The following is a 14,525-nucleotide window of genomic DNA, read 5'->3' as shown; positions in this document are numbered from 1 at the left end:
TCCCATAAGAAGTGGCAGAGGCTAATACATTGAGAATTAAAACATGGTACAGACGAGACCAAGGACTTTATTAAGGTCTGAGTCTCTACATCACTTAAAATCAGCAGACGAGAAGGGCCGACATAATTTATCTATGTTCACTGAAGAGATATTAAACTTTGAGTTTAAAAGACAATATTCGCGATGTTGACAGGGCTTTTCTTATTATAGTTTGTTGTTTTATCTTCTAGTTAACTAAAGGAAAGAACATTGTGAAATAGCACGTATTTACATTATCTGGAAGGGGCTGGTATAAATAGGATTTTACAGTAAGCAGGACATCAATCAAATATTTACACTGTGATATCGTCTTGCCCGGTTTTGAAATAAACCATGTTTTTTCCATAGGAAGAGAACGCATGTACGTAAATAACTTGGTAAAATCATACAACCTCTTATTTGTCACAGCCAAGATATATATAAATAAATATTTTGTCTGTGGTTAATTTGGGTGTTTTGAAGAACACTTTGTAATTAGGCTCATATGTTATTAGCACGGATACCTACTGCTTATTCACGATTTGTATAGGATTTTACTAGTTACTATTACAAGGACGGTTTGGAAGTCGATTGCAGCACCAAAAAAAAAGCAATATGATTGATATTGCCTTATTATAATGTATATAAAACAGATAAACTATCGGTCTAGCAAATATAGCCACGTAGACCAAGAGATCTCTTCTTAATTTGGCTATTTTACAAATGCCCAATGGTTCTTTGTTATAGAAGGAAAAAGCAGTCTTGCCCTGTCTTCTACTTAGCATTACGTATCTGGGGCCTTGCAGTAAAATACTACAAAGGAAAAGAAAAATAAAGGGAGTGAAGATAAGCAGAGCAAATATATCCAGGGAGGATGATGTGTAAAAAAAAATATTCTAGGGCCTGCCAAAACTAGCTCCTTACCTATACTGCCAAAGCAGAGCATGCAGGAAGGCAATGCCAACAATGTAGTTTGCCTAAGACACTAGAAACCACAGGGCTGGCTTTGGATAGATTCATATACTTCGAGGTCACGGATGTATATGTGTTTCTTTAAATATGAGAAATAAGGGCTCTAATTAATTCGAGTGGGCTTGTGGCCAGATGAGATTTCAAAACTTTGTAAAGAAACTTATTCAAACACATTGCTCTTTTCACAGAAACGCTTATCTTGTTCTATCAGATTGTCTTCGTTATTGCACATATCACGTTCCCGCCTTACAAACTTGCATAAATAATCAAGGGTCAAACTGCTGTCCATGACATCATGAACATTCAGAGGAAAGGGAAGTTTATGAAAAACATTAGCGCTTCACGCCAAGCTTTACAGACACAGATAGTGAATAACGATTCGAGCTTAAAGAGCCATGTTTTTGGAGACACCATCTTCGTCACACAGATTTAATAACCAGAATGACTTGGCATATTTTGAGTGGAGCATTTTTAGATGTGCCAGGCAGTGACAACTTGCATGAAATGCGACTATACCATCAAATAGCAATTGGAAAAGGACCAGACACTACCACCCCGACACCACCAGCCCAAAACAAGTCTGCTAATCAGTTCTGATACTGGAGAGTTCCCACATTTTACACATCACCTGTCCAACATTTTGGGTCAGAACAAGTCAAAATACCAGTAGTACCATAGAGTTTATGCTAATGATGCCAGAGAGGGCCTGACAAGAACAGCCATGTAAGCCTTTTACATGACTGGTTTCCTCAGGCTTTCTTTTTAAAGCCTTCTGCAAAACACGGGGAGCACCATTCACTGCATGCTTTAATATAAAATTGAATTAAAGCTTTGGACTCCCAGGCATGACAAAGCAACAGCAGCACAGGGCAGCCAAGGAAATCTAATTGTGAATCCAAGGCTCCCATTACTGTTTTTAACAACAAGCAGGCACCTTTAAGCAGCAGTTTGCAGGGGGCATCAGAAAAGGCTTACAGTTAAACAAGTTACCTTGTAAATAGTCTGCCAGGTCCCCTCCATTGCAGTACTGTTGAAAAGAAAAACGTATGTTCATTAACTATTTTGACAATCTTTTTCAAAACTGCATATATGCTCCATGAAACTAAACAAGACTCCAAGATTTCCTGAAAAAGCGTATTGATTACATGATCATATGTGATTTTCCCCCAACACACGCTCTTACACATACTCTCACTCATACTTTCCGTCACTGTTTTCATAGATTATCTGCCAACCGCTTCTGTGTTCCTGTCTTCTTTCCTGCAGCTCCACTTCTTCTCTTTGTTCTTCTGTCTTCATCGACCACTCCCTGTGTCTTCTTTCTTCGTCTGTTTCTCTGTGAACTGGGCCCCTGGAGCACTTCTGCAAAAAGACAGAGCCCCAAGCACATCCTCTCTCTTACTCGATTGCAGAGGTGGTCCCTGTGGCTACACCCATTCGCAGAAGTACTCCAAGAGGCCAGAATAATGCAGACAGATTCGCGGAAATTCTCTCTCTCCTTCTCTGCATATCCATCTTCATTACTCTGGCCTCATTGAGTACTTTCCCAAAAGGGCGGAGAGGGTGTGCCCGATGGCTCCGCATTTTTGCACAATTGCTTTGGGAAGCCTGGTTCACAGAAATGCGGACAAAGAAAGAAGACACGGGGAGAAGCGGGTGAAGAAAGAAAAAAAAGAAGAGGCAAGAGTAGAAGCAGAGCTGCGGGAAATGACACGGACACGGAAATGGTCAGTGGAGAAGGTAGGGAGACATTAACAGAGCATAAGAGAGTGAATGACAGTGTGAGAGAGTGTAAGAAATGAGAACAAAAAGTGGTTGATTTTTTCCCCAACAAAATAAATGTTCAGGGCTTTTCTTTTCATTTCTATAAATCGAGCAAATACAGTAGTATTGCCCTTTCTCCCCATCCTGCACATCCTTGTTTTGTAGTCACCAGTTAGTGTAGCTGCCAACCATATGCAAAGACTGTCTGCCGCTGGCTCTGGGATATAGCTGTAGACTGCTCTTTATGCAAGAAGGCGGAGAATGAAAGTGCACTTATACTTGTTTACACAGAACTGAGACAATTCCAAACTTGTTTAAGACGCAGAAAAGTACTCTTAAACTTAAATCAAGTGATCTGCACACAAGTTCTCTGTTTACAAGTGAATGCAAAGAAATGCAATCTCCGAAAGTCTGCGTTACAGTCCATGTCGGACAAGTGATATGTTCTAAAAACAACCCCCGGCTCTGGGAGTCCCCAAAGCCTTAATGGATAATCCGGCTCTAGTACCGTGTATCTTGGACTGGATGATGCGTTCACAGTTATCTACTAGCAATGCAATTGCTGACGCATGCAGAACAGATGAAGTCTGTTTCAGATATGTTGTGTGTGTGTGTGTGTGTGTGTTCACATGCCTAGGGGCCCCGGGTCTTAATCTGGCACTGCATTCAATCATAAGGCATGCCTGGAATCCATTATTGTAACACGCTAGATCAAGTGCAGGAGCAGGATTCCTGATCTACACAATATTCATCACAGATTAAAAATGATATGCATTCATATGCAAGCAGAAAATATATAAGGTCATAATGTATCCATCGGCTATGGAAAACTTTAACTTTACTTTTGAATGATACATGTACATTAAGTCAATCTGGCAAACTGCCTACATTTTAGATTTCAAAATGAATTTCACACATGCCTACCTCCATGACCAGGAAGACGGAGTTGGGTAATTCCTGGAAAATAAGACCAGAAAGGAATTAGAAGTGAGATCCACAGAAGATAATAAACATGGAAGGGCTATCACCAATGCACTTGCTCAGAGTCATCATGTCAATACTTTAGCTTTGTGAATATGGGTGTGATTTACAAGCCTCCACCTCTACTGTACAACAAAACACTACTTTGATAACATTAATAAAGACAAATGTATTTATTTTACTGATTTTACTGTAGGCCCCCCATCACATATGAAATTACTTTATACATAATACATCAAATACATTTTAGAAAAGGACGCAAATGTGCCCCACATTTAAGAAAGCAGCTGGCGTAAGAAGTGAGCGTAGTGGGGCCATGCCTTCACCATAGGCACGGATCTGTCAACAACGGGGACTAGACATTCGGTGGTGGGGTTTATTAACTAAAGTGGAAGCCTGGAGATGAGTATGTGGTAGAATTTCAGTTTCAACTCTCCCACCACACTATCCATTATGCAGGACTAAATGCTAGAGGACCAACCAAGCCTTTCTTGCAGTTGTAACCTGATCAGGGACTTAAATAAATCTTATTGATTTAACTATGCAAGGTTGTTGTAGCCCTTCCTTAATCATAAGCAGTGAAATTATGGAGTTCCTCCAAAACCCTGCTTTTTGAGGAATAAGGAAAAAACAATGACATGTGACCTCAGATGTGACTGTCCCTTTAAATCTGACAAACAGGTTTTGTCGACGTAGAGAAACGGCTATTTGGATAATTCCCCCAAACAGGCTCTGATCACGGAGCAGTTATCTGACCAGTGACATTATATACAAAAGTACATGTTTGAGATATTTTCCTATTCTATTGTATTTATTATAAGGTTTCTCTCATAAAATTTTGGCAAACATAGGGTTTCTTCAGGGAGCAGACACAAAGAAGTGCATATGTGTTTTTCTTCTTAAACAACAGGAGCGGTGGTGACTTTTTGTTACTTATTATGTTCCGAGACACAAACTTTTTATAAAGCAGGCTAAACCACAGTGGGGTCCTGCACACCTTACCCTAAGGCAGAAGCACTCTGAGTACTCATACTTTAAAACTATGTTATATCCAACACACACATGCATTATGCGCCTCATTTCAAAAAGGGTCTACCTCAATATAGGTTGATTTAGAGGATGTCAACACATTCAGAGTGAACATATTCAGTGTCAGAGCTATTCTATAGCACACACAGGGTTAAGTTTGCAAGAGCACTAGTGAGTTCACACCTCGTGGCAAGTCAAAGTTCAAGTTCACTGATTGTTTTTCTGTGTATTGCTAGAATGTGAACTTCTAGGAATGTCAGCCTTCCTGACAGAGAGGCCCTCCAACTGCTTCCACGGCAGCTCCGGTTACACGAAAGCTTGTTTTGTTACTTTGGTGCAGCTGCAGGGACCTAGACCAGTCAGGAGACAGCTCCTGCACTTAATCATTAGGGCCAAACGTAAGAAGGGCAGTAATGTGAGATAAGCCCACTCGTCTAGAGTGTATAGCGTGAATGGGCACCTGTGGACTTAAGCCTAGCCCACATAAAGTCCATTTTCCAAAAAATCCAATGTTTTCCGTCTTATTTTCCTCCCCAACTAAAAGCAGTAAGCATTCAACTAGCATAAGTGCTACTGGCTACATCTCACGTGAGTGGAGCTTGTATTCGTTTCAGTGGGTTCACTATGTTGCAAGCACAGGAAGTGTACTTAAGTATGCTTCTTTACTTTCGCCTAATGCAAGCAAGAAAAAAACGCAAAATAAAACCAACACTAAACAGTGTCTCACTGCTTTATTTTTGTTTCTGCACTTTAAAAAAAAGTCAGGTGCAGTAGGAATTTCACATATTTAGCTCATTCGTCACAGCTGTCACAGAGGTTCTTATGATCTATGGGCTAGTTATTTGACATGTTTGTAGTTTCTAATTTTTACACGGAATAGTAAATGCACTGATCAATCTCATATACTGATCTCCTTGGGAGGAAATTACCCCAAAACACTGATTAATGCACTGCAATCCTCTTAGTAGGAATAATAAAGATTTTATGCCTCCAAAGTTACTAGGCACCCATCGTCAATAAAAAATAAAGAGATGTTCTTTCTAAAGCATTGCCCTTGACATTTAGAAAAAACACAGTGGCACCAGTTTGCCAGCAAATGACACATTATAAGGGCAGAAGGAGAACAAAGCAGACAAGCTGAAACAGCGTGCCGATGGAATAGGAAAAGAATGGGTGCCAAACGTAAAATGCCCCCACCAAATAGAGCAAGAGAAAGCAAAATAACCACACCGCTGGGTTCACTTAAAACTAAAGTCCTATGGAAAAGTACCGTATCTGCTCAATTATAAGATGACCATGATTATAAAACGACCCCCCAAAATTTGATTAATTTAGGGAAAAAAGAAAAAGCCTGAATATAAAAGACTACCCTATAGGAAATATGTTTTACTAGTAAATATTAATTCACATATAAACTATTTTTTCATATTTATTAAAACTATGAAAAATACTTTGTTTTATTTCCTTATATTTGCCACTCTGCCCAGTTATGCACATCTGCCACCCAGATATCCCTTATATCCCCTTATATGCCACTCTGCCCCCCAGAAATGCCTTATACCCCCCTATATGCCACTCTGCCTCCCTGATAAGACACTCTGCCCCAGATATGCCTTATACACCCATATATGCCACTCTGCCTCCCTGACATGCATTTTAACCCCCTATTTGCCACTTCCCCCAGATTTGCCTTATACCCCCTATATGCCACTCTGCCTTCCTGATATGCCTTTTAACCCCCTATATGCCACTCTGTCTCCAGAAAACCACTGCCCCGATTTAGCAGTGCATACCTTTACTTGTGACTCGTGCTTCAGACTCCCTGGTGTCTAGTGGGGCAGCCGGTGAAGGTCTGTGCTATGCAGACCCCTGCTGCTGGTGGTCAATACTTCTGCCGCGGCTTCTATGACTGAGGGCCGGCATCACATGACCTTCCGGTGCTCCACCATAGAAGCCCCGGCGGAAGTGCCGGCAGCAGCGGAGGTTGTTTGTGCGCATCCTGCAGCAGGTGAAGGTTTGCGGGATGCACACAGAAAACCTCCACAACTGACAGCACTTCTATGGTGGAGCACCGGAAGGTCATGTGATGCCGGCGCTCCGTCATAGAAGCCCCCACAGGAAGTGCCGGTGGCAGGAGCAGAGGCTGCCAGAGAGGAGGATCCAGGTCCCCTACAGCACTGAGGGGGATCTGGATCTTAGTCTTGTAGTCAGACCTCTATTTGAGGTCTGATTAGAAGACGTCCTAGAATACAAGACAAGGGGTATTTTTCCAGAGCATCTGCTCTGAAAAAAACCTTGCCTTATAATCGAGCAAATACGGTAGTTTTTCTGGGAGTATAATGTGAATTGTTACGTTATATACTGTTTGTTATGTCCTGTCTACCCATTGTACATGGAATACGATGGTGCTATATATAACAATACATAATAATAATAACCATTGCGGATACACACGGGCAGTGCTTAGGGGTACCTTTATCACATTACTGCGAAATCTAGTGAAAGTTTTAAATTTAATTATCTTTTCTTCTATACCAGGGCTGCACAACTCCAGTCCTCAAGGGCCGCAAACAGGCACTTCTTCTTTTAACCTCCCAGTTTGTGATGTGTCATTTTAGGACATGTGGTTACAATATATTTACTTTATCTGATAAGTAGGAGCACAAGGAAGTTTATGAAGAGACATTTTGGTTCTGCCACCTGCTCCAAATGTCTCACAATTCAGCCTATTCAGCACTTTTTTTTAAGTGGGTCTGCAGCTGTGCATTACCTTTCCCAAAAGGGAACAAAATACAAAGACTGCATAGTCTACCACTGCAGTAGGATAAAAGCTTGCTATGTCCACCTCCTAGCACACAAGGACAAAAGTAATCGCAACTCAGTGTCATGTAATCTTTTTCGAGATGAAATGAGAGATCTCCACTGGCCATCATTCTCAGCAGATCAGACAAGTATGGAAATTCTACCATCATATTCAAAGCAGGACATTACATACGCATTTCACAGCAGCTTCTCATCACATACTTTCCAATGTGACCAAGTTGTTTATACCAACGGCACTGAAACTGAAAATAAGAGTAGCTTTGTCTTTAGGGCAGTTGTGGGCTACACAATGAGGACCCAGTACAAATCTAACGATTATGGTTGGTACGAACTTAAAACAAAGAGGAAACTTTAGGAAACCACAAAAGCTTGTGTTGCCAAGTGATGTCCGACGGTTTCGCAGACCAGAAAGACTACGAAAGGCTGATTCTTGTATCTCTCCTTACATTCAGTAGTAAAGGAAATCCACGAGCAGATTCTATTTACAGACAACTATTTTAGACTCGGGACGACTAGATCAGCTGTTTGGTCTGCAATTTTTTGGTGGGTGTCAGGACTCATGTGACCACAGAGTTAAAAATGCTTCATTACGTTAGCCAATAGTATATATATATATATATTGTACTTGCACTGATTTGGAAATCACCCTACACCTCCAGGAATTTCGTTTATTTTGGCCGTTAAAGGGCAAAATATTAGAAGGTGTGCATCGCAGACCAGGAGTATCAGGGCAATCAGGACAGTAAAATGTTGTGTCCTTCCCGTGCCTTTTAGCATAGCACAGCCTGCACCATTCCTGTGTTTTTCATTTTTTGCAGGTTGTTGGAAATTTAATGCATCTGTTTTGTTTAATATCTCCATTGATTTTACAGCATGCGGAGATCGATATGTCACAGCATTGTGGCAAACAAAATTGACAACAATGGTCAGCAAAGTCCAGCATTATGTTTATGAATTGGATCCCTAATCCTTGCCTGAACAGGGAGTAGTTGGGGCAGGCCAAATAAAATGCCAAATAAAAGCCCTGTTTTCTGCAATATGATTACTGCCTTTCAGGGAATTTAAATCATGTGCTGCCCGACTTCTTGCAAGATTTGCACATCTTTCTCTAAAGTATTTCTGATTAACTTCATCTGAAACTGTAATAATGCGGCTATTTTGGTGGGGTTTGCATTTTTTTTAAATCAAAAACGCATTATGGGTTTTCCATCTGCAACATGTAGATTGCTTGCAACCTTCTTATACCAGGCTTTTGTCTTTCACATGAGATATTGGCTGCAAAATCAAGACCCCCCCCCCCTCCAATATGCCTGTTGAAAGCCATGATGCAGGCTGGCTTCCTTAGGACCTCAGGTTTACCCCGGGCAGAAACAGGCACAGTGCCATCATTGTGGCTGGTGGTTAGCATACAAACATCCTTCCTGTCTCTAAATATAAGTCCCAAAAGCTCCTCTTGGTTCAAAGCTAAGAAAGCCCCTTTGGTATCCATAAGCTATTATGAGAACCTTTTGGGTTTTTTTTTCTTTTATTATGGTACCGCAAGCCACCGTATTCATACTAAACAGCAGCTTGAACAAAGGGACCTGGTATGACTTATGTCGTGAAGGGGTTAAACATTTTATTTTTTCGTCACATAAAAACAGTATAGAAAACTTTAAAGGGACACTCCAGCCATTATGCACTTCAATGATCTTTACGTTTTCCTCTTGGCCATTTTGTCCTTTAATAAGTCTTTTCAGGTTCATAAAGGGCTTAAGAAAAGGCAGACTAATATAAAAAATCTAATGATTATATATAATCAGACTGTTAGACACGAGTGGCCATCCATATATCACAACAACAGGGTGTAGTAGTGCAGCATACACGAGGCCTCTGATCATCCAGTGCAATGAACTTAAAGACATAACCAGCAGTGTCACCGAGTTCATGCTGTATGTTAAACATATCACTTAAATACTTTTTGTAGCAGGAATAGAATTAGTGATCATCAGGGTTCAAGAAATCAACTGTTAATACTAGCCGGTATCTGTCAAAGAACAGAAACCTGATCAGCCATGGCTGATATCAGTGATAGAAACACTGAATTTAACAGGATATAAGAATCATTCGGCGCAAGTAGTCTACCCATTTTTCCTGTGACAGGACTCTCTGTTCACTAGATTTATGTGCTAATGATAGGAGTATGAAAAATTGTAACTAAAGAACCACAATAAATAATGACAATTTCATGGTCCATATTAGTCATCATGCTTTTGTACATAAGTTCTTTTTGATAAAAAGTTGTTTTAATATCCTTTTTCATTTGACTGAGAACCCTCCAGTGATCACGGCTAAAATTGCCATAATAACCGAAGTGGGTAACAAAGCTCTGACAAAACCGTGCTGTCAGTGAAGAGCTTCTCACAGTTCTCACGCTTCCTCTTTACATAAACATTTTTTATTCTTCGAGCTGTTTTTCCGATGCAGGTCATAACAAAATGTTCTTAATATGTTTCTGTGACTCAGCAATTAAAATGAAGAAGTTTCTCATGTATAGCAGCTCAAGTCAACAAGGCTCCTTGCAGCTCAGAGACACCAAGAGCAATAAGACCCTTCTACAATACCAAGAAGTACAGTATGTGCATACATATAAACACGCATACGTGTGTGTTTGTTCAACATACGACAGTATTGGTTAATAATCCACAAGAGATACATAAAAACAGCAGTAAAAGACTCCTGACATCTGGCTTGTGTTCAGCAGAAGACAGCTCACGTGTTGAAACCAAGCTGAACCTGTGGCTAGTTTTATATTGTCGAATTTATATATTTGCGAGTTACTGAATGGTTATTTGATGTCTAACCAACTATACAACCACATCCTTGGACATTTATTTTGATGTCCTATGATTTCCTAAGAATACGTTCTTTGGAGCTAAAGTAATAAACATAATAAAATAGGGTTACTTTTGGCACGGCAATTACGTGTTCTCTTGCTCTAAAGGACTAAACGTCATATAACTCATGTGTTACTTGGTTCATTCACTTGCGCTATGAAGCTGTAGTAAAAAAATGTTTTTGTTTTATAATCTGTGGTTCCATCGAATTCTGTGATACTAGAGTGACCAAGCGTGACTATTGAGAACACTATTTTGCTGCACACTGAACGTTCATTTGATCTAGGAGAGGGAAAGAGGGTTTCCTTCATGTCACATGTGTGCACCCTTGTGAAGCATCACACTTTCTGCTAATAAATCTGTAGTCTACACAAGAAAAAACAAAAAACCTAAGAGTTTGTTACAAGTGTCACAAGGTTAGAACAAAAAGGAAGTGGTTCCCAACGCAGTTCTCCACCAACAGTCCAGGTTTTAGGAGACTCCCTATTGTAATAGAAGGTGGTAATTGCTACATTTTGCCCTATTACTCTACTTCGATTACTGGGTTGTGGAACACTGACCAAAGGCATTAGCCGATAGGTTGTTCATGAATTATGGTGATCATTTAACGTGAAATATATAGAGAATGTTTAATAGTGATTTACAGGCCCTGGGAGGCTAATTATTCTTGTGCTGCTGCGTTGGATGATTGCTACACCATGTAATTATTCATCGGGTGCAGGTCTTGTACAGCCTTGGACTCCTATACATCTTCCTTTGCGATGGACTTTATGAAGTGTCTTGGTAAGAAGTTTTGCATCATGTCACTTGAATAAACAGACAATACCCATACGCTGAAGTCAGCTTTGTACAGCTAGTATTAAATAATCAGTATGATTAGCCAGGCTAGAGTTTCCTATGGGACACAGCAGATACAAATGGTTGTGGTATATACTTCGGGAAGCCTGCAGCTATTCTTTATTATCAGTAGCTGGACAGTAATTTAACATTTCGATATTTTCATAATGTTCTTCTTTTTTACATTTCTGTATGTATATTTAATAAGTGATGCAAATCCTAAAGAGGGAATTGGCAGGAAAGAAGGGCTATTCCTGGCAGGTTTCACCTGTGTAAAGGCTATGTGGACCCTCCATAATGCATACACAGTGTGTGTGTAGTACAAGGGGTTGAAATGTTTAACTTTCCTACAAACTGCCAACTTCACACGACACAATAACATGCTTACTGCAAACTAAATAAGCAATACAAAAGTCCAACCAGGCAAACGTAAATCCCCTAAGATCACAATAACAAATGTGAATATTACACTTATATCACTATTTATATTATTCTATATCTGGAGTATAACCCTTTCAGGCCAATTACAATATGGTGATACATAAAGGTCGCTTTGGCGTCTATGATGTAGATAGCCATTCGAAAGTTTGGGGTCACTTAGGAATGCCCTTGTTTTTGAGAGAAAAGCATATTTTTTACAATAAAATTACTTGAAATGGGTCAGAAATAAATTGTAGACGTTTGTTAATGTTGTAAATGACAATCGTCGCTGGAAATGTTTGATTTTTAATGAAATATCTTTATAGGTGTACAGAAGCTATTTATCAGTAACCATCCTGTGTTGCAATGGCACTGTGTTCACTAATTGAAGTTTAAAAGGCTAATTGCTCGTAAGAAAAACCTTTCGCAATTATGTTGAAATTTCCTTGTTTTCAATTAAAACAGTTGTACAACACTGCAGAATCCGATGATGCTTTATAAATCAATAAATATCATCATTAAGTGGAATCCAACTCAGTCCTCAAGGCTCACCAACAGTGCAGGTTTTATTACTAAATCCTACCTTTGGAACTGAGGTAGGGGCATAATTCTGGCATAATTCACACTAATCAATATCTATACAATGTATGCAATGGCGATATTTGCTTAGCTTACGGTAACAAGGGAGATGAACAGTAGCACAGGGAATGGTGAGAGATAAAGAAACAAAAGTCACTAGATTAGTATCAGAGAGATGTGATATTTTGTATAATACTTTGCCAATAGTGTGCTATTCCCAAAAAGTTCTGTTATAGACTAACTACAGCATGGATAATCTGCATTTTAAGATAGCTTTTAGAAATTTGCCTTCCTTAGTGACTTAAAGTAATCATGAGAAAGTTATTTGTTCCTCATATTGGATCGGCTATCTATACAAGCAGTGTGGATGCCAAGGTCTGCCTCGGGTAGGGAGCTTACCGCTAAACCTTCAAGCTACACACAATTGCATTTGAAACACTTAACAGCCCAGTATAGGTTTGTGTGTGGCAACAGAGGCACGTACCCCCAGACCAAGCCTGCCGTGAGGGTGAATACACATGCTAGTATTCCACCTCTCAGATGTACTAGAGTATTTTTAGAGGCGGCAATGCAGAGATCCCCCTATTTATAGAAACCGGGAGGCAGAGCACAGACCGTGGAACCTCAGAGCCAAGCAGTAAACTAACATTTAATGACTCACCAGATAATCTGGGAAGACTTCCAGTTGATTGGAAATGTTTAATGTTGTGATAAAATGAGGACCACGTGCACTGAACGATGCCAAATACAAGACGCCGTCCAAAACACATCCACGTGGGAAACAAAGAAATGTGCACCTGGTGTTTTCCTCTAGAGGTCATCTAGAAACCGAGGCAGGACACTGAATAAAGAGGCAAATCTGGCCTAACAAAGTCAATTAATGGCAAATTAAAATCCTTCAGTGGAACCACTGTTTCAGCCAACTATGGACAGGAAAATCTTTGAAACCTCACGTGTTGACACTGACCATTCTAACTTATGATAATAGATGTAACACTTATGAATAAATATATGTTCCTCTGCCTTTAACCACTCTGAAGTAGACGCTGCTTTCAAACACAGATGCATCTACACCCATCCTTCCTAACCCCTGGCCAATAAAGGAAGGTGGACAGGAAGGATGCGGGTGGATCTTACATGGCTGCTTTTCCTAAATCAAGGGTTGTACGAACGTTATAAGCCGTTTGCTCTCAAATAGCTCACTTCATTCCTAGAAATGTAAATTCCTTTTTTTCAGATATGAGAAGTACATTTTTTATGGACCCTTTTAATTCTCTGTATTATTAAGCATCAACAGGCTATACCAAGCTGACTCGATGTCAGGTTAGTAGACATTCGCACTGGTCGGTGTAGCCTGTGACAAGTATGGGGATGCTATAGCCTCTTGTATCATTAACGTAACACAGTTCGCCTTAAACTAATATGTAACAATTACATATTTTCCTTTTTAATTGACCTAAAATATTAATACAATATCATGAAGCTTGTTTGTACAAAACATACATCGGGATCCAAGAAACAAACTCCCAGTTTTATTTCTGCAAAATATATTCTTAGAGCTGTCGTGTTGCCCTGACGTTATCTTATCTCTGGGTTATAAAAAGATCTCACAAGTCACGTAAGGTAGTGTTCGGAGCCGAACTGTAACGGTTATTGGGCAATATTTCTTTTTTTATCGCTAGTAACGTAACATAAGGTAAAATAAAACGAACCTGAGACATAAGGAGGAAAGCTGAGGTAATCCATATTAGAGAATCAGCACCCAGAAAGTACACCAAACAGAAACATGAAAAGTCGCTGTTCAGTCCTACATTTATTTAATCAAACACAGAATATTGATTACCAATAGTTCAAAAGTCCATGTTATACAAGGACGTATATAAAATACGTATATATATTTTTTTATTGAAATAGTACAGCTTTTTGCATGCCATGGGTTTCTTCCCATAATTATATTTCATAAAAGGAGACTTTTTCACAGATTCTAAGCATTACAACAAACGTTGCAAAGCTCAGCAACTACAAGGTGGTTAACGACAAGGACGTTAAAACGCAGGTTGTCATGCGAAGTATAGAACTTGAGGACAACATTCTATAGTACAGTGAAATAGATAAGGTTAGATATTTAGTTTTAAGGACATGTTCTATCTTAAGCTGGAATGCAGGTCTTTCCATTACCTTAATACGCTGCCTACATCAACTTCGGATAGCCCTGGAATCTTACGT

At 39.7% G+C, this 14,525-nt stretch overlaps 1 protein-coding gene across 2 annotated transcripts in view; it reads right to left on the bottom strand.

Moving 5' to 3' along the window:
* Positions 1-14,525, bottom strand: part of ULK2 (unc-51 like autophagy activating kinase 2) — a 56,401-nt gene that overhangs the window by 28,124 nt on the left and 13,752 nt on the right. For both annotated transcript variants that reach the window (XM_053454811.1, XM_053454812.1), the window contains exons 4-5: positions 3,679-3,711; positions 1,981-2,017 (exon numbers count right to left, since the gene is read on the bottom strand). In XM_053454811.1, the coding sequence (XP_053310786.1) occupies positions 1,981-2,017; positions 3,679-3,711 (70 nt within the window). The remainder of the gene's footprint in view (positions 1-1,980; positions 2,018-3,678; positions 3,712-14,525) is intronic.

The sequence above is a fragment of the Spea bombifrons genome, chromosome 2 (assembly GCF_027358695.1).
Source record: "Spea bombifrons isolate aSpeBom1 chromosome 2, aSpeBom1.2.pri, whole genome shotgun sequence".
Classification (NCBI taxonomy): domain Eukaryota; kingdom Metazoa; phylum Chordata; class Amphibia; order Anura; family Pelobatidae; genus Spea; species Spea bombifrons.
This window is presented reverse-complemented; position numbering and strand designations above follow the sequence as displayed.